This window comes from Musca autumnalis, unplaced genomic scaffold (assembly GCF_047663935.1).
Source record: "Musca autumnalis isolate F117 unplaced genomic scaffold, ASM4766393v1 scaffold_2, whole genome shotgun sequence".
Taxonomy (NCBI): domain Eukaryota; kingdom Metazoa; phylum Arthropoda; class Insecta; order Diptera; family Muscidae; genus Musca; species Musca autumnalis.
In genome coordinates, this window is record NW_027411755.1 from 208,974,593 (window position 1) to 208,991,899 (window position 17,307).

A 17,307-nucleotide genomic window follows, 5' to 3' on the forward strand; every position below is an offset into this window, starting at 1 on the left:
GGAGAGGTAGATTTTTCCAATCTGTTGAACCCTGTATATTGTGTTTCTTGTTTTGATTTGAAGTTTGCAGCACCAAACAACCGAAGGACTTTTTGTTGTGGCGTTATCTGGAAATTGGCCAAGCTCTAACTCCCGAAATTCGAAAAAAAAACCAAAGGACTGTTAAGATGCCCACAATAATTGCCTTGGATGTTTCGCTGTCTATGCAAAGAACCATTCCAGGTCGAAGTGAAGAAAATGCCATTACGTATCATCAATTGGCACTGAAAGGAATATCACAACTCTTGGAATACTTGTCGATATCAAAGTTGGAGTACGTTGCCTTGCTTACATACAGCAGCAGTTGTGAGCTAAAAGTAGATTTTACACGCGACTATGATCAAATCAAACAAGTTGTCAAGAAAGTGGAAGCTGTAGACAAGCTATGTTTCATCACCCTTATGAAAAATGTTGGTAGTATATTCACTACAAACTGGGGTACACAATCGCAGTGCCAGGTAATTGCATTTACAGATTGTGGTTTGGGATTTGGAAGTACTTCGCTGAAAACATTTCTTCAAAATTATGCCGGTAAAGAACATGAACCAGAATATGCATGGGTTAAGGCAATTAAGCCGGTGAAGTGGAATTTCATTTGTTTGGGGGTACATGCAGATAATTATTTTACCCGGGCCGTGGGCGTTTATCAGCAGTTACTGGATTTAACTGGTGTTAAAGGTAAGATGTTTGGTTTTATTTTCGTTGAAATGAGATGCTAAATAATGTTTTGTATTTTTTACAGGTCAACTTTACATGACCAAAGCACCCAAGGATTTGGAATCATCAGATACCTCCATAACGGAAACATTAAAGAATCCACTAGCTGGCCACAAAAGTGAACTTGGGCGCACTGCAATGTTTGAAATGATTGAAAAATTGTGCGAGACAAATTACAAGCCGTATGAGGTGGTGTTAAAATGTGGTGGCTACTTCCGTTTGGAGTGTCAGGTTATTTTATGGCCTCCACCCTTACCATACCAACCACCGGAAAATGATAAAGCCGCACCAGTAACATTGGCTCCCAAATTGGAAATTTGTGGGTATTTGTCACTATCAGATATAGGTTCTCCTTCGTCACTAAGTCGCCATTTGATTATACCAAAAATCGAACGGGAGAAACCAAGCCGTCGATCATCCGATAAATCGGGAAGTGCAAGTAAATTATCCACCGATAAAAGTCCAAAGCTTGATGTGAATAATGTAAATTATGAATATGAAAAATTGGAACAAGATATAAGAGATTTCTACACCAAAGATGTTAAGGACGGAGATGAGGGCTCTGGGCAGGCACCAGAAGAAGCGGACAAGAATACGTCAAATACATCTGTCCCCTTAAATGAAATGCAAAAGGAATCTATGTGTGCCCTGTTACATGGGGCCCTCAAGGTGGAAAATTTGGCTGCCTTGGTACTACTCAATCCAGAAAAGTCATGGTATGGTTTTTTGTATTCCTATGCTGACAGTAAAAAGAAATCAAATCTTATGTTAAATATTTTACCACTTGGGAGCAATGTCATACCCTGGCTTGGAGATTTACAAATGTTGGGCTTTGCTGAAGATGTAATGGCCGGTGAAACGGCATCATTTCCCGTTAAGGCTGATAAACGTTCCTATTCACAAAGTTGCGTGGTGTGGATAAATCGTGTTAGTTTACAATCCGATGTCCAGAAAGTTTTACGCCATGCCAAAAAGATGCCAGAAAAAACTCAACATTTTTACAAAGAACTGAATCGCATACGTCGAGCTGCACTCTCGATTGGTTTCATAGAACTGTTGGAGGCAATGGCTACTCTATTCGATAAGGAGGCAATTAATTTAACAGCCCTTAATGCCAATCCAGAATGTATGGTACAACTTAAGCATGCCTCATTGGAGTTAAGGAAACCATCCAATCGTGATTTAAAGGTTTCCATAGTTCCTGTGCCTGTTCAAACCGTTAATCCCACTGCTCAAGGCGTCCCTCCCGGTGTGCCGCCTGCGGCAGCAAATTTTGTGTTTAATTAAGATATTTTGTTTGTATATTTTTGCATGTAGATTTAGATAAGTTGATTAAGTACCAATACAAAGTATGAAATTAAGGTTGACTTAAGTTTTTCTCAATTCGGGTATGTCTATGTATAGGTTGATATCTTTATGATTGATTTTTTCCAATTCATCAAGGATTTCTGGGTGTATATTTTCTGCCGGGTCGAGGCGGGCATATTTCCAACATTCTAAGGCTTTGTAGTTTTCACCCTTTTTCAAATTTATCAATGCCAAATATGCCCAAACATTTGGCAAATAAATACCATATTGAGTACTTTGGGCGAAGGCTTCTTCGGCGTCATCTAGTTCGTCCAACTGATGGGAGAATTCTATTGAAAATAAGCCATAATAAAACAGTATTCTTACCTTATAACAAGCCTTTCCCCGCCCAATGGAAGCAACCACACAGTTTCCATTTTCTTCACCAGTACTGCAACATAGGGAAAATGCTTCCTTGGCTTTGTTATATTCCTTCGCTTTCATCATCTGATAGCCATAACGTAAAATACCCAAATTAAATGGGTCATACTTTTGCAGATCCTTGACATCAATAATTTGGGAGTAGTGTTTTATGGCAAAATCTGCGGAACCATTGCGATAAAATTCTATATTTCCATTCACTTGGGATAGAGTTGCACGCTATTAAATGAAAATGTGTAATTTTAAGGGAAATAACATAGGAAAGTTATCTCGAATTTTAAGAAGGTTGTTTCTAGAGAGAACACGTGGATTTTTAAGAGGACCCAAAGAGAAAAATAGGCGTGAAACTTTAAAAGATTTTCAGAGGGGATCCAAAAAGAAAATAGGCGTGGATTTTTAAAAGATTTTCAAAGAGGACCCCAAAAGAAAATAGGCGTGGAACTTTAAAAGATTTTCAAAGGGGACCCAAAAGAAAATAGGCGTGGTTTTTTAAAAAGGCGTGGATTTTTAAAAGATTTTTAAAGGGGACCCAAAATAGGCGTGGATTTTTAAAGGAGACCCAAAATAGGCGTGGGTTTTTGAAAGATTTTTAAAGGGGACCCAAAATAGGCGTGGATTTTTAAAGGAGACCCAAAATAGGCGTGGATTTTTAAAGGAGACCCAAAATAGGCGTGGATTTTTAAAGGAGACCCAAAATAGGCGTGGATTTTTAAAGGAGACCCAAAATAGGCGTGGATTTTTAAAGGAGACCCAAAATAGGCGTGGATTTTTAAAGGAGACCCAAAATAGGCGTGGATTTTTAAAGGAGACCCAAAATAGGCGTGGATTTTTAAAGGAGACCCAAAATAGGCGTGGATTTTTAAAGGAGACCCAAAATAGGCGTGGATTTTTAAAGGAGACCCAAAATAGGCGTGGATTTTTAAAGGAGACCCAAAATAGGCGTGGATTTTTAAAGGAGACCCAAAATAGGCGTGGATTTTTAAAGGAGACCCAAAATAGGCGTGGATTTTTAAAGGAGACCCAAAATAGGCGTGGGTTTTTGAAAGATTTTTGTGGGGGAACCAAAAAGAAAATAGGCGTAGATTTTTAAAAGATTTTTGTAGGGGACCCAAAATAGGCGTGGGTTTTTAAAAGATTTTTTAAAGGGGACCCAAAATAGGCGTGGGTTTTTAAAAGATTTTTGTATGGGACCCAAAATAGGCGTGGGTTTTTAAAAGATTTTTGCAGGGAACCCAAAAAAAAGGCGTGGATTTTTAAACGATTTTTGCAGGGGACCCAAAAAGAAAATAGGCGTGGATTTTTAAACGATTTTTGCAGGGGACCCAAAAAGAAAATAGGCGTGGATTTTTAAAAGATTTTTGCAGAGGACCCAGAAAGAAAATAGGCGTGGATTTTTAAAAGATTTTTGCAGAGGACCCAAAAAGAAAATAGGCGTGGATTTTTAAAAGATCTTTGCAGGGGGACCAAAAAGAAAATAGGCGTGGATTTTTAAAAGATCTTTGCAGGGGAACCAAAAAGAAAATAGGCGTGGATTTTTAAAAGATTTTTGCAGGGGACCCAAAAAGAAAATAGGCGTGGATTTTTAAAAGATTTTTGCAGGGGACCCAAAAAGAAAATAGGCGTGGATTTTTAAAAGATTTTTGCAGGGGACCCAAAAAGAAAATAGGCGTGGATTTTAAAAAGATTTTTGCAGGGGACCCAAAAAGAAAATAGGCGTGGATTTTTAAAAGATTTTTGCAGGGGACCCAAAAAGAAAATAGGCGTGGATTTTAAAAAGATTTTTGCAGGGGACCCAAAAAGAAAATAGGCGTGGATTTTTAAAAGATTTTTGCAGGGGACCCAAAAAGAAAATAGGCGTGGATTTTTAAAAGATTTTTGCAGGGGACCCAAAAAGAAAATAGGCGTGGATTTTTAAAAGATTTTTGCAGGGGACCCAAAAAGAAAATAGGCGTGGATTTTTAAAAGATTTTTGCAGGGGACCCAAAAAGAAAATAGGCGTGGATTTTTAAAAGATTTTTGCAGGGGACCCAAAAAGAAAATAGGCGTGGATTTTTAAAAGATTTTTGCAGGGGACCCAAAAAGAAAATAGGCATGGATTTTTAAAAGATTTTTGCAGGGGACCCAAAAAGAAAATAGGCGTGGATTTTTAAAAGATTTTTGCAGGGGACCCAAAAAGAAAATAGGCGTGGATTTTTAAAAGATTTTTGCAGGGGACCCAAAAAGAAAATAGGCATGGATTTTTAAAAGATTTTTGCAGGGGACCCAAAAAGAAAATAGGCGTGGATTTTTAAAAGATTTTTGCAGGGGACCCAAAAAGAAAATAGGCGTGGATTTTTAAAAGATTTTTGCAGGGGACCCAAAAAGAAAATAGGCGTGGATTTTTAAAAGATTTTTGCAGGGGACCCAAAAAGAAAATAGGCGTGGATTTTTAAAAGATTTTTGCAGGGGACCCAAAAAGAAAATAGGCGTGGATTTTTAAAAGATTTTTGCAGGGGACCCAAAAAGAAAATAGGCGTGGATTTTTAAAAGATTTTTGCAGGGGACCCAAAAAGAAAATAGGCGTGGATTTTTAAAAGATTTTTGCAGGGGACCCAAAAAGAAAATAGGCGTGGATTTTTAAAAGATTTTTGCAGGGGACCCAAAAAGAAAATAGGCGTGGATTTTTAAAAGATTTTTGCAGGGGACCCAAAAAGAAAATAGGCGTGGATTTTTAAAAGATTTTTGCAGGGGACCCAAAAAGAAAATAGGCGTGGATTTTTAAAAGATTTTTGCAGGGGACCCAAAAAGAAAATAGGCGTGGATTTTTAAAAGATTTTTGCAGGGGACCCAAAAAGAAAATAGGCGTGGATTTTTAAAAGATTTTTGCAGGGGACCCAAAAAGAAAATAGGCGTGGATTTTTAAAAGATTTTTGCAGGGGACCCAAAAAGAAAATAGGCGTGGATTTTTAAAAGATTTTTGCAGGGGACCCAAAAAGAAAATAGGCGTGGATTTTTAAAAGATTTTTGCAGGGGACCCAAAAAGAAAATAGGCGTGGATTTTTAAAAGATTTTTGCAGGGGACCCAAAAAGAAAATAGGCGTGGATTTTTAAAAGATTTTTGCAGGGGACCCAAAAAGAAAATAGGCGTGGATTTTTAAAAGATTTTTGCAGGGGACCCAAAAAGAAAATAGGCGTGGATTTTTAAAAGATTTTTGCAGGGGACCCAAAAAGAAAATAGGCGTGGATTTTTAAAAGATTTTTGCAGGGGACCCAAAAAGAAAATAGGCGTGGATTTTTAAAAGATTTTTGCAGGGGACCCAAAAAGAAAATAGGCGTGGATTTTTAAAAGATTTTTGCAGGGGACCCAAAAAGAAAATAGGCGTGGATTTTTAAAAGATTTTTGCAGGGGACCCAAAAAGAAAATAGGCGTGGATTTTTAAAAGATTTTTGCAGGGGACCCAAAAAGAAAATAGGCGTGGATTTTTAAAAGATTTTTGCAGGGGACCCAAAAAGAAAATAGGCGTGGATTTTTAAAAGATTTTTGCAGGGGACCCAAAAAGAAAATAGGCGTGGATTTTTAAAAGATTTTTGCAGGGGACCCAAAAAGAAAATAGGCGTGGATTTTTAAAAGATTTTTGCAGGGGACCCAAAAAGAAAATAGGCGTGGATTTTTAAAAGATTTTTGCAGGGGACCCAAAAAGAAAATAGGCGTGGATTTTTAAAAGATTTTTGCAGGGGACCCAAAAAGAAAATAGGCGTGGATTTTTAAAAGATTTTTGCAGGGGACCCAAAAAGAAAATAGGCGTGGATTTTTAAAAGATTTTTGCAGGGGACCCAAAAAGAAAATAGGCGTGGATTTTTAAAAGATTTTTGCAGGGGACCCAAAAAGAAAATAGGCGTGGATTTTTAAAAGATTTTTGCAGGGGACCCAAAAAGAAAATAGGCGTGGATTTTTAAAAGATTTTTGCAGGGGACCCAAAAAGAAAATAGGCGTGGATTTTTAAAAGATTTTTGCAGGGGACCCAAAAAGAAAATAGGCGTGGATTTTTAAAAGATTTTTGCAGGGGACCCAAAAAGAAAATAGGCGTGGATTTTTAAAAGATTTTTGCAGGGGACCCAAAAAGAAAATAGGCGTGGATTTTTAAAAGATTTTTGCAGGGGACCCAAAAAGAAAATAGGCGTGGATTTTTAAAAGATTTTTGCAGGGGACCCAAAAAGAAAATAGGCGTGGATTTTTAAAAGATTTTTGCAGGGGACCCAAAAAGAAAATAGGCGTGGATTTTTAAAAGATTTTTGCAGGGGACCCAAAAAGAAAATAGGCGTGGATTTTTAAAAGATTTTTGCAGGGGACCCAAAAAGAAAATAGGCGTGGATTTTTAAAAGATTTTTGCAGGGGACCCAAAAAGAAAATAGGCGTGGATTTTTAAAAGATTTTTGCAGGGGACCCAAAAAGAAAATAGGCGTGGATTTTTAAAAGATTTTTGCAGGGGACCCAAAAAGAAAATAGGCGTGGATTTTTAAAAGATTTTTGCAGGGGACCCAAAAAGAAAATAGGCGTGGATTTTTAAAAGATTTTTGCAGGGGACCCAAAAAGAAAATAGGCGTGGATTTTTAAAAGATTTTTGCAGGGGACCCAAAAAGAAAATAGGCGTGGATTTTTAAAAGATTTTTGCAGGGGACCCAAAAAGAAAATAGGCGTGGATTTTTAAAAGATTTTTGCAGGGGACCCAAAAAGAAAATAGGCGTGGATTTTTAAAAGATTTTTGCAGGGGACCCAAAAAGAAAACAGGCGTGGATTTTTAAAAGATTTTTGCAGGGGACCCAAAAAGAAAATAGGCGTGGATTTTTAAAAGATTTTTGCAGGGGACCCAAAAAGAAAATAGGCGTGGATTTTTAAAAGATTTTTGCAGGGGACCCAAAAAGAAAATAGGCGTGGATTTTTAAAAGATTTTTGCAGGGGACCCAAAAAGAAAATAGGCGAGGATTTTTAAAAGATTTTTGCAGGGGACCCAAAAAGAAATAGGCGTGGATTTTTAAAAGATTTTTGCAGGGACCCAAAAAAGAAATAGGCGTGGATTTTTAAAAGATTTTGCAGGGGACCCAAAAGAAAATAGGCGTGGATTTTTAAAAGATTTTTGCAGGGGACCCAAAAAGAAAATAGGCGTGGGATTTTAAAAGATTTTTGCAGGGGACCCAAAAAGAAAATAGGCGTGGATTTTTTAAAAGATTTTTGCAGGGACCCAAAAAGAAAATAGGCGTGGATTTTTAAAAGATTTTTGCAGGGGACCCAAAAAGAAAATAGGCGTGGATTTTTAAAAGATTTTTGCAGGGGACCCAAAAAGAAAATAGGCGTGGATTTTTAAAAGATTTTTGCAGGGGACCCAAAAAGAAAATAGGCGTGGATTTTTAAATATTTTTGCAGGGGACCCAAAAAGAAAAGATTTTTGCAGGGGACCCAAAAAGAAAATAGGCGTGGATTTTAAAAGATTTTTGCAGGGGACCCAAAAGAAAATAGGCGTGGATTTTTAAAGATTTTTGCAGGGGACCCAAAAAGAAAATAGGCGTGGATTTTTAAAAGATTTTTGCAGGGGACCCAAAAAGAAAATAGGCGTGGATTTTTAAAAAGATTTTTGCAGGGGACCCAAAAAGAAAATAGGCGTGGATTTTTAAAAGATTTTTGCAGGGGACCCAAAAAGAAAATAGGCGTGGATTTTTAAAAGATTTTTGCAGGGGACCCAAAAAGAAAATAGGCGTGGATTTTTAAAAAGATTTTTGCAGGGGACCCAAAAAGAAAATAGGCGTGGATTTTTAAAAGATTTTTGCAGGGGACCCAAAAAGAAAATAGGCGTGGATTTTTAAAAGATTTTTGCAGGGGACCCAAAAAGAAAATAGGCGTGGATTTTTAAAAGATTTTTGCAGGGGACCCAAAAAGAAAATAGGCGTGGATTTTTAAAAGATTTTTGCAGGGGACCCAAAAAGAAAATAGGCGTGGATTTTTAAAAGATTTTGCAGGGACCCAAAAAGAAAATAGGCGTGGATTTTTAAAAGATTTTTGCAGGGGACCCAAAAAGAAAATAGGCGTGGATTTTTAAAAGATTTTTGCAGGGACCCAAAAAGAAAATAGGCGTGGATTTTTAAAAGATTTTTGCAGGGGACCCAAAAAGAAAATAGGCGTGGATTTTTAAAAGATTTTTGCAGGGGACCCAAAAAGAAAATAGGCGTGGATTTTTAAAAGATTTTTGCAGGGGACCCAAAAAGAAAATAGGCGTGGATTTTTAAAAGATTTTTGCAGGGGACCCAAAAAGAAAATAGGCGTGGATTTTAAAAGATTTTTGCAGGGGACCCAAAAAGAAAATAGGCGTGGATTTTTAAAAGATTTTTGCAGGGGACCCAAAAAGAAAATAGGCGTGGATTTTTAAAAGATTTTTGCAGGGGACCCAAAAAGAAAATAGGCGTGGATTTTTAAAAGATTTTTGCAGGGGACCCAAAAAGAAAATAGGCGTGGATTTTTAAAAAGATTTTTGCAGGGGGACCCAAAAAGAAAATAGGCGTGGATTTTTAAAAAGATTTTTGCAGGGGACCCAAAAAGAAAATAGGCGTGGATTTTTAAAAGATTTTTGCAGGGGACCCAAAAAGAAAATAGGCGTGGATTTTTAAAAGATTTTTGCAGGGGACCCAAAAAGAAAATAGGCGTGGATTTTTAAAAGATTTTTGCAGGGGACCCAAAAAGAAAATAGGCGTGGATTTTTAAAAGATTTTTGCAGGGGACCCAAAAAGAAAATAGGCGTGGATTTTTAAAAGATTTTTGCAGGGGACCCAAAAAGAAAATAGGCGTGGATTTTTAAAAGATTTTTGCAGGGGACCCAAAAAGAAAATAGGCGTGGATTTTTAAAAGATTTTTGCAGGGGACCCAAAAAGAAAATAGGCGTGGATTTTAAAAGATTTTTGCAGGGGACCCAAAAAGAAAATAGGCGTGGATTTTTAAAAGATTTTTGCAGGGGACCCAAAAAGAAAATAGGCGTGGATTTTTAAAAGATTTTTGCAGGGGACCCAAAAAGAAAATAGGCGTGGATTTTAAAAGATTTTTGCAGGGGACCCAAAAAGAAAATAGGCGTGGATTTTTAAAAGATTTTTGCAGGGGACCCAAAAAGAAAATAGGCGTGGATTTTTAAAAGATTTTTGCAGGGGACCCAAAAAGAAAATAGGCGTGGATTTTAAAAGATTTTTGCAGGGGACCCAAAAAGAAAATAGGCGTGGATTTTTAAAAGATTTTTGCAGGGGACCCAAAAGAAAATAGGCGTGGATTTTTAAAAGATTTTTGCAGGGGACCCAAAAAGAAAATAGGCGTGGATTTTTAAAAGATTTTTGCAGGGGACCCAAAAAGAAAATAGGCGTGATTTTTAAAAGATTTTTGCAGGGGACCCAAAAAGAAAATAGGCGTGGATTTTTAAAAGATTTTGCAGGGACCCAAAAAGAAAATAGGCGTGGATTTTTAAAAGATTTTTGCAGGGGACCCAAAAAGAAAATAGGCGTGGATTTTTAAAAGATTTTTGCAGGGGACCCAAAAAGAAAATAGGCGTGGATTTTTAAAAGATTTTTGCAGGGGACCCAAAAAGAAAATAGGCGTGGATTTTTAAAAGATTTTTGCAGGGGACCCAAAAAGAAAATAGGCGTGGATTTTTAAAAGATTTTTTGCAGGGGACCCAAAAAGAAAATAGGCGTGGATTTTTAAAAGATTTTTGCAGGGGACCCAAAAAGAAAATAGGCGTGGATTTTTAAAAGATTTTTGCAGGGGACCCAAAAAGAAAATAGGCGTGGATTTTTAAAAGATTTTTGCAGGGGACCCAAAAAGAAAATAGGCGTGGATTTTTAAAAAGATTTTTGCAGGGGACCCAAAAAGAAAATAGGCGTGGATTTTTAAAAGATTTTTGCAGGGGACCCAAAAAGAAAATAGGCGTGGATTTTTAAAAGATTTTTGGCAGGGGACCCAAAAAGAAAATAGGCGTGGATTTTTAAAAGATTTTTGCAGGGGACCCAAAAAAGAAAATAGGCGTGGATTTTTAAAAGATTTTTGCAGGGGACCCAAAAAGAAAATAGGCGTGGATTTTTAAAAGATTTTTGCAGGGGACCCAAAAAGAAAATAGGCGTGGATTTTTAAAAGATTTTTGCAGGGGACCCAAAAAGAAAATAGGCGTGGATTTTTAAAAGATTTTTGCAGGGGACCCAAAAAGAAAATAGGCGTGGATTTTTAAAAGATTTTTGCAGGGGACCCAAAAAGAAAATAGGCGTGGATTTTTAAAAGATTTTTGCAGGGGACCCAAAAAGAAAATAGGCGTGGATTTTTAAAAGATTTTTGCAGGGGACCCAAAAAGAAAATAGGCGTGGATTTTTAAAAGATTTTTGCAGGGGACCCAAAAAGAAAATAGGCGTGGATTTTTAAAAGATTTTTGCAGGGGACCCAAAAAGAAAATAGGCGTGGATTTTTAAAAGATTTTTGCAGGGGACCCAAAAAGAAAATAGGCGTGGATTTTTAAAAGATTTTTGCAGGGGACCCAAAAAGAAAATAGGCGTGGATTTTTAAAAGATTTTTGCAGGGGACCCAAAAAGAAAATAGGCGTGGATTTTTAAAAGATTTTTGCAGGGGACCCAAAAAGAAAATAGGCGTGGATTTTTAAAAGATTTTTGCAGGGGACCCAAAAAGAAAATAGGCGTGGATTTTTAAAAGATTTTTGCAGGGGACCCAAAAAGAAAATAGGCGTGGATTTTTAAAAGATTTTTGCAGGGGACCCAAAAAGAAAAATAGGCGTGGATTTTTAAAAGATTTTTGCAGGGGACCCAAAAAGAAAATAGGCGTGGATTTTTAAAAGATTTTTGCAGGGGACCCAAAAAGAAAATAGGCGTGGATTTTTAAAAGATTTTTGCAGGGGACCCAAAAAGAAAATAGGCGTGGATTTTTAAAAGATTTTTGCAGGGGACCCAAAAAGAAAATAGGCGTGGATTTTTAAAAGATTTTTGCAGGGGACCCAAAAAGAAAATAGGCGTGGATTTTTAAAAGATTTTTGCAGGGGACCCAAAAAGAAAATAGGCGTGGATTTTTAAAAGATTTTTGCAGGGGACCCAAAAAGAAAATAGGCGTGGATTTTTAAAAGATTTTTGCAGGGGACCCAAAAGAAAATAGGCGTGGATTTTTAAAAGATTTTTGCAGGGGACCCAAAAAGAAAATAGGCGTGGATTTTTAAAAGATTTTTGCAGGGGACCCAAAAAGAAAATAGGCGTGGATTTTTAAAAGATTTTTGCAGGGGACCCAAAAAGAAAATAGGCGTGGATTTTTAAAAGATTTTTGCAGGGGACCCAAAAAGAAAATAGGCGTGGATTTTTAAAAGGATTTTTGCAGGGGACCCAAAAAGAAAATAGGCGTGGATTTTAAAAGATTTTTGCAGGGGACCCAAAAAGAAAATAGGCGTGGATTTTTAAAAGATTTTTGCAGGGGACCCAAAAAGAAAATAGGCGTGGATTTTTAAAAGATTTTTGCAGGGGACCCAAAAAGAAAATAGGCGTGGATTTTTAAAAGATTTTTGCAGGGGACCCCAAAAGAAAATAGGCGTGGATTTTTAAAAGATTTTGCAGGGGACCCAAAAAGAAAATAGGCGTGGATTTTTAAAAGATTTTTGCAGGGGACCCAAAAAGAAAATAGGCGTGGATTTTTAAAAGATTTTTGCAGGGGACCCAAAAAGAAAATAGGCGTGGATTTTTAAAAGATTTTTGCAGGGGACCCAAAAAGAAAATAGGCGTGGATTTTTAAAAGATTTTTGCAGGGGACCCAAAAAAGAAAATAGGCGTGGATTTTTAAAAGATTTTTGCAGGGGACCCAAAAAAGAAAATAGGCGTGGATTTTTAAAAGATTTTTGCAGGGGACCCAAAAAGAAAATAGGCGTGGATTTTTAAAAGATTTTTGCAGGGGACCCAAAAAGAAAATAGGCGTGGATTTTTAAAAGATTTTTGCAGGGGACCCAAAAAGAAAATAGGCGTGGATTTTTAAAAGATTTTTGCAGGGGACCCAAAAAGAAAATAGGCGTGGATTTTTAAAGATTTTTGCAGGGGACCCAAAAAGAAAATAGGCGTGGATTTTTAAAAGATTTTTGCAGGGGGACCCAAAAAGAAAATAGGCGTGGATTTTTAAAAAGATTTTTGCAGGGGACCCAAAAAGAAAATAGGCGTGGATTTTTAAAAGATTTTGCAGGGGACCCAAAAAGAAAATAGGCCGTGGATTTTTAAAAGATTTTTGCAGGGGACCCAAAAGAAAATAGGCGTGGATTTTAAAAGATTTTTGCAGGGGACCCAAAAAGAAAATAGGCGTGGATTTTTAAAAGATTTTTGCAGGGACCCAAAAAGAAAATAGGCGTGGATTTTTAAAAGATTTTTGCAGGGGACCCAAAAAGAAAATAGGCGTGGATTTTAAAAAGATTTTTGCAGGGGACCCAAAAAGAAAATAGGCGTGGATTTTAAAAGATTTTTGCAGGGGACCCAAAAAGAAAATAGGCGTGGATTTTTAAAAGATTTTTGCAGGGGACCCAAAAAGAAAATAGGCGTGGATTTTTAAAAGATTTTTGCAGGGGACCCAAAAAGAAAATAGGCGTGGATTTTTAAAAGATTTTTTGCAGGGGACCCAAAAAGAAAATAGGCGTGGATTTTTAAAAGATTTTTGCAGGGGACCCAAAAAGAAAATAGGCGTGGATTTTTAAAAGATTTTTGCAGGGGACCCAAAAAGAAAATAGGCGTGGATTTTTAAAAGATTTTTGCAGGGGACCCAAAAAGAAAATAGGCGTGGATTTTTAAAAGATTTTTGCAGGGGACCCAAAAACAAAATAGGCGTGGATTTTTAAAAGATTTTTGCAGGGGACCCAAAAGACAAAATAGGCGTGGATTTTTAAAAGATTTTTGCAGGGGACCCAAAAACAAAATAGGCGTGGATTTTTAAAAGATTTTTGCAGGGGACCCAAAAAGAAAATAGGCGTGGATTTTTAAAAGATTTTTGCAGGGACCCAAAAACAAAATAGGCGTGGATTTTTAAAAGATTTTTGCAGGGGACCCAAAAAGAAAATAGGCGTGGATTTTTAAAAGATTTTTGCAGGGGACCCAAAAACAAAATAGGCGTGGATTTTTAAAAGATTTTTGCAGGGGACCCAAAAACAAAATAGGCGTGGATTTTTAAAAGATTTTTGCAGGGGACCCAAAAACAAAAATAGGCGTGGATTTTTAAAAGATTTTTGCAGGGGACCCAAAAACAAAATAGGCGTGGATTTTTAAAAGATTTTTGCAGGGGACCCAAAAACAAAATAGGCGTGGATTTTTAAAAGATTTTGCAGGGGACCCAAAAAGAAAATAGGCGTGGATTTTTAAAAGATTTTTGCAGGGGACCCAAAAAGAAAATAGGCGTGGATTTTTAAAAGATTTTTGCAGGGACCCAAAAAGAAAATAGGCGTGGATTTTAAAAAGATTTTTGCAGGGGACCCAAAAAGAAAATAGGCGTGGATTTTTAAAAAGATTTTTGCAGGGGACCCAAAAGAAAATAGGCGTGGATTTTTAAAAGATTTTTGCAGGGGACCCAAAAAGAAAATAGGCGTGGATTTTTAAAAGATTTTTGCAGGGGACCCAAAAAGAAAATAGGCGTGGATTTTTAAAAGATTTTTGCAGGGGACCCAAAAGAAAATAGGCGTGGATTTTTAAAAGATTTTTGCAGGGGACCCAAAAAGAAAAATAGGCGTGGATTTTTAAAAGATTTTTGCAGGGGACCCAAAAGAAAATAGGCGTGGATTTTTAAAAGATTTTTGCAGGGGACCCAAAAAGAAAATAGGCGTGGATTTTTAAAAGATTTTTGCAGGGGACCCAAAAAGAAAATAGGCGTGGATTTTTAAAAGATTTTTGCAGGGGACCCAAAAAGAAAATAGGCGTGGATTTTTAAAAGATTTTTGCAGGGGACCCAAAAAGAAAATAGGCGTGGATTTTTAAAAGATTTTTGCAGGGGACCCAAAAAGAAAATAGGCGTGGATTTTTAAAAGATTTTTGCAGGGGACCCAAAAAGAAAATAGGCGTGGATTTTTAAAAGATTTTTGCAGGGGACCCAAAAAGAAAATAGGCGTGGATTTTTAAAAGATTTTTGCAGGGGACCCAAAAAGAAAATAGGCGTGGATTTTTAAAAGATTTTTGCAGGGGACCCAAAAAGAAAATAGGCGTGGATTTTTAAAAGATTTTTGCAGGGGACCCAAAAAGAAAATAGGCGTGGATTTTTAAAAGATTTTTGCAGGGGACCCAAAAAGAAAATAGGCGTGGATTTTTAAAAGATTTTTGCAGGGGACCCAAAAAGAAAATAGGCGTGGATTTTTAAAAGATTTTTGCAGGGGACCCAAAAAGAAAATAGGCGTGGATTTTTAAAAGATTTTTGCAGGGGACCCAAAAGAAAATAGGCGTGGATTTTTAAAAGATTTTTGCAGGGGACCCAAAAAGAAAATAGGCGTGGATTTTTAAAAGATTTTTGCAGGGGACCCAAAAAGAAAATAGGCGTGGATTTTTAAAAGATTTTTGCAGGGGACCCAAAAAGAAAATAGGCGTGGATTTTTAAAAGATTTTTGCAGGGGACCCAAAAAGAAAATAGGGCGTGGATTTTAAAAGATTTTTGCAGGGGACCCAAAAAAGAAAATAGGCGTGGATTTTTAAAAGATTTTTGCAGGGGACCCAAAAGAAAATAGGCGTGGATTTTTAAAAGATTTTTGCAGGGGACCCAAAAAGAAAATAGGCGTGGATTTTTAAAGATTTTTGCAGGGGACCCAAAAAGAAAATAGGCGTGGATTTTTAAAAGATTTTTGCAGGGGACCCAAAAAGAAAATAGGCGTGGATTTTTAAAAGATTTTTGCAGGGGACCCAAAAAGAAAATAGGCGTGGATTTTTAAAAGATTTTTGCAGGGGACCCAAAAAGAAAATAGGCGTGGATTTTTAAAAGATTTTTGCAGGGGACCCAAAAAGAAAATAGGCGTGGATTTTTAAAAGATTTTTTGCAGGGGACCCAAAAAGAAAATAGGCGTGGATTTTTAAAAGATTTTTGCAGGGGACCCAAAAAGAAAATAGGCGTGGATTTTAAAAGATTTTTGCAGGGGACCCAAAAAGAAAATAGGCGTGGATTTTAAAAGATTTTTGCAGGGGACCCAAAAAGAAAATAGGCGTGGATTTTAAAAGATTTTTGCAGGGGACCCAAAAAGAAAATAGGCGTGGATTTTTAAAAGATTTTTGCAGGGGACCCAAAAAGAAAATAGGCGTGGATTTTTAAAAGATTTTTGCAGGGGACCCAAAAAGAAAATAGGCGTGGATTTTTAAAAGATTTTTGCAGGGGACCCAAAAAGAAAATAGGCGTGGATTTTAAAAGATTTTTGCAGGGGACCCAAAAGAAAATAGGCGTGATTTTTAAAAGATTTTTGCAGGGGACCCAAAAACAAAATAGGCGTGGATTTTTAAAAGATTTTTGCAGGGGACCCAAAAACAAAATAGGCGTGGATTTTTAAAAGATTTTTGCAGGGGACCCAAAAACAAAATAGGCGTGGATTTTTAAAAGATTTTTGCAGGGGACCCAAAAACAAAATAGGCGTGGATTTTTAAAAGATTTTTGCAGGGGACCCAAAAACAAAATAGGCGTGGATTTTTAAAAGATTTTTGCAGGGGACCCAAAAAGAAAATAGGCGTGGATTTTTAAAAAGATTTTGCAGGGGACCCAAAAACAAAATAGGCGTGGATTTTTAAAAGATTTTTGCAGGGGACCCAAAAACAAAATAGGCGTGGATTTTTAAACGATTTTTGCAGGGGACCCAAAAACAAAATAGGCGTGGATTTTTAAAAGATTTTTGCAGGGGACCCAAAAACAAAATAGGCGTGGATTTTTAAAAGATTTTTGCAGGGGACCCAAAAACAAAATAGGCGTGGATTTTTAAAAGATTTTTGCAGGGGACCCAAAAAGAAAATAGGCGTGGATTTTTAAAAGATTTTTGCAGGGGACCCAAAAAGAAAATAGGCGTGGATTTTAAAAGATTTTTGCAGGGGACCCAAAAAGAAAATAGGCGTGGATTTTTAAAAGATTTTGCAGGGGACCCAAAAAGAAAATAGGCGTGGATTTTTAAAAGATTTTTGCAGGGGACCCAAAAAGAAAATAGGCGTGGATTTTTAAAAGATTTTTGCAGGGGACCCAAAAAGAAAATAGGCGTGGATTTTTAAAAGATTTTTGCAGGGGACCCAAAAAGAAAATAGGCGTGGATTTTTAAAAGATTTTTGCAGGGGACCCAAAAAGAAAATAGGCGTGGATTTTTAAAGATTTTTGCAGGGGACCCAAAAAGAAAATAGGCGTGGATTTTTAAAAGATTTTTGCAGGGGACCCAAAAAAGAAAATAGGCGTGGATTTTTAAAAGATTTTTGCAGGGGACCCAAAAAGAAAATAGGCGTGGATTTTTAAAAGATTTTTGCAGGGGACCCAAAAAGAAAATAGGCGTGGATTTTAAAAGATTTTTGCAGGGGACCCAAAAAGAAAATAGGCGTGGATTTTTAAAAGATTTTTGCAGGGGACCCAAAAAGAAAATAGGCGTGGATTTTTAAAAGATTTTTGCAGGGGACCCAAATAGAAAATAGGCGTGGATTTTTAAAAGATTTTTGCAGGGGACCCAAAAAGAAAATAGGCGTGGATTTTTAAAAGATTTTTGCAGGGGACCCAAAAAGAAAATAGGCGTGGATTTTTAAAAGATTTTTGCAGAGGACCCAAAAAGAAAATAGGCGTGGATTTTTAAAAGATTTTTGCAGGGGACCCAAAAA

The 17,307-nt window shown here is 36.7% G+C and overlaps 2 protein-coding genes across 4 annotated transcripts in view; one reads left to right on the plus strand and one right to left on the minus strand.

Moving 5' to 3' along the window:
- IntS14 (integrator complex subunit 14) lies at positions 1-2,117 on the plus strand. The gene is made up of 2 exons (XM_073970729.1): positions 1-717; positions 782-2,117. The coding sequence occupies exons 1-2, from the start codon at positions 168-170 to the stop codon at positions 2,041-2,043; spliced, it is 1,812 nt and encodes a 603-aa protein (XP_073826830.1). The 5' UTR covers positions 1-167; the 3' UTR covers positions 2,044-2,117.
- The window catches only part of LOC141395187 (uncharacterized), a 27,017-nt gene continuing 11,749 nt past the window's right edge, over positions 2,040-17,307 (minus strand). For all 3 annotated transcript variants that reach the window (XM_073970724.1, XM_073970725.1, XM_073970726.1), the window contains 2 exons: positions 2,431-2,703; positions 2,040-2,379 (listed from right to left, as the gene is read on the minus strand). In XM_073970724.1, the coding sequence (XP_073826825.1) occupies positions 2,125-2,379; positions 2,431-2,703 (528 nt within the window). In that variant the 3' untranslated portion in view covers positions 2,040-2,124. The remainder of the gene's footprint in view (positions 2,380-2,430; positions 2,704-17,307) is intronic.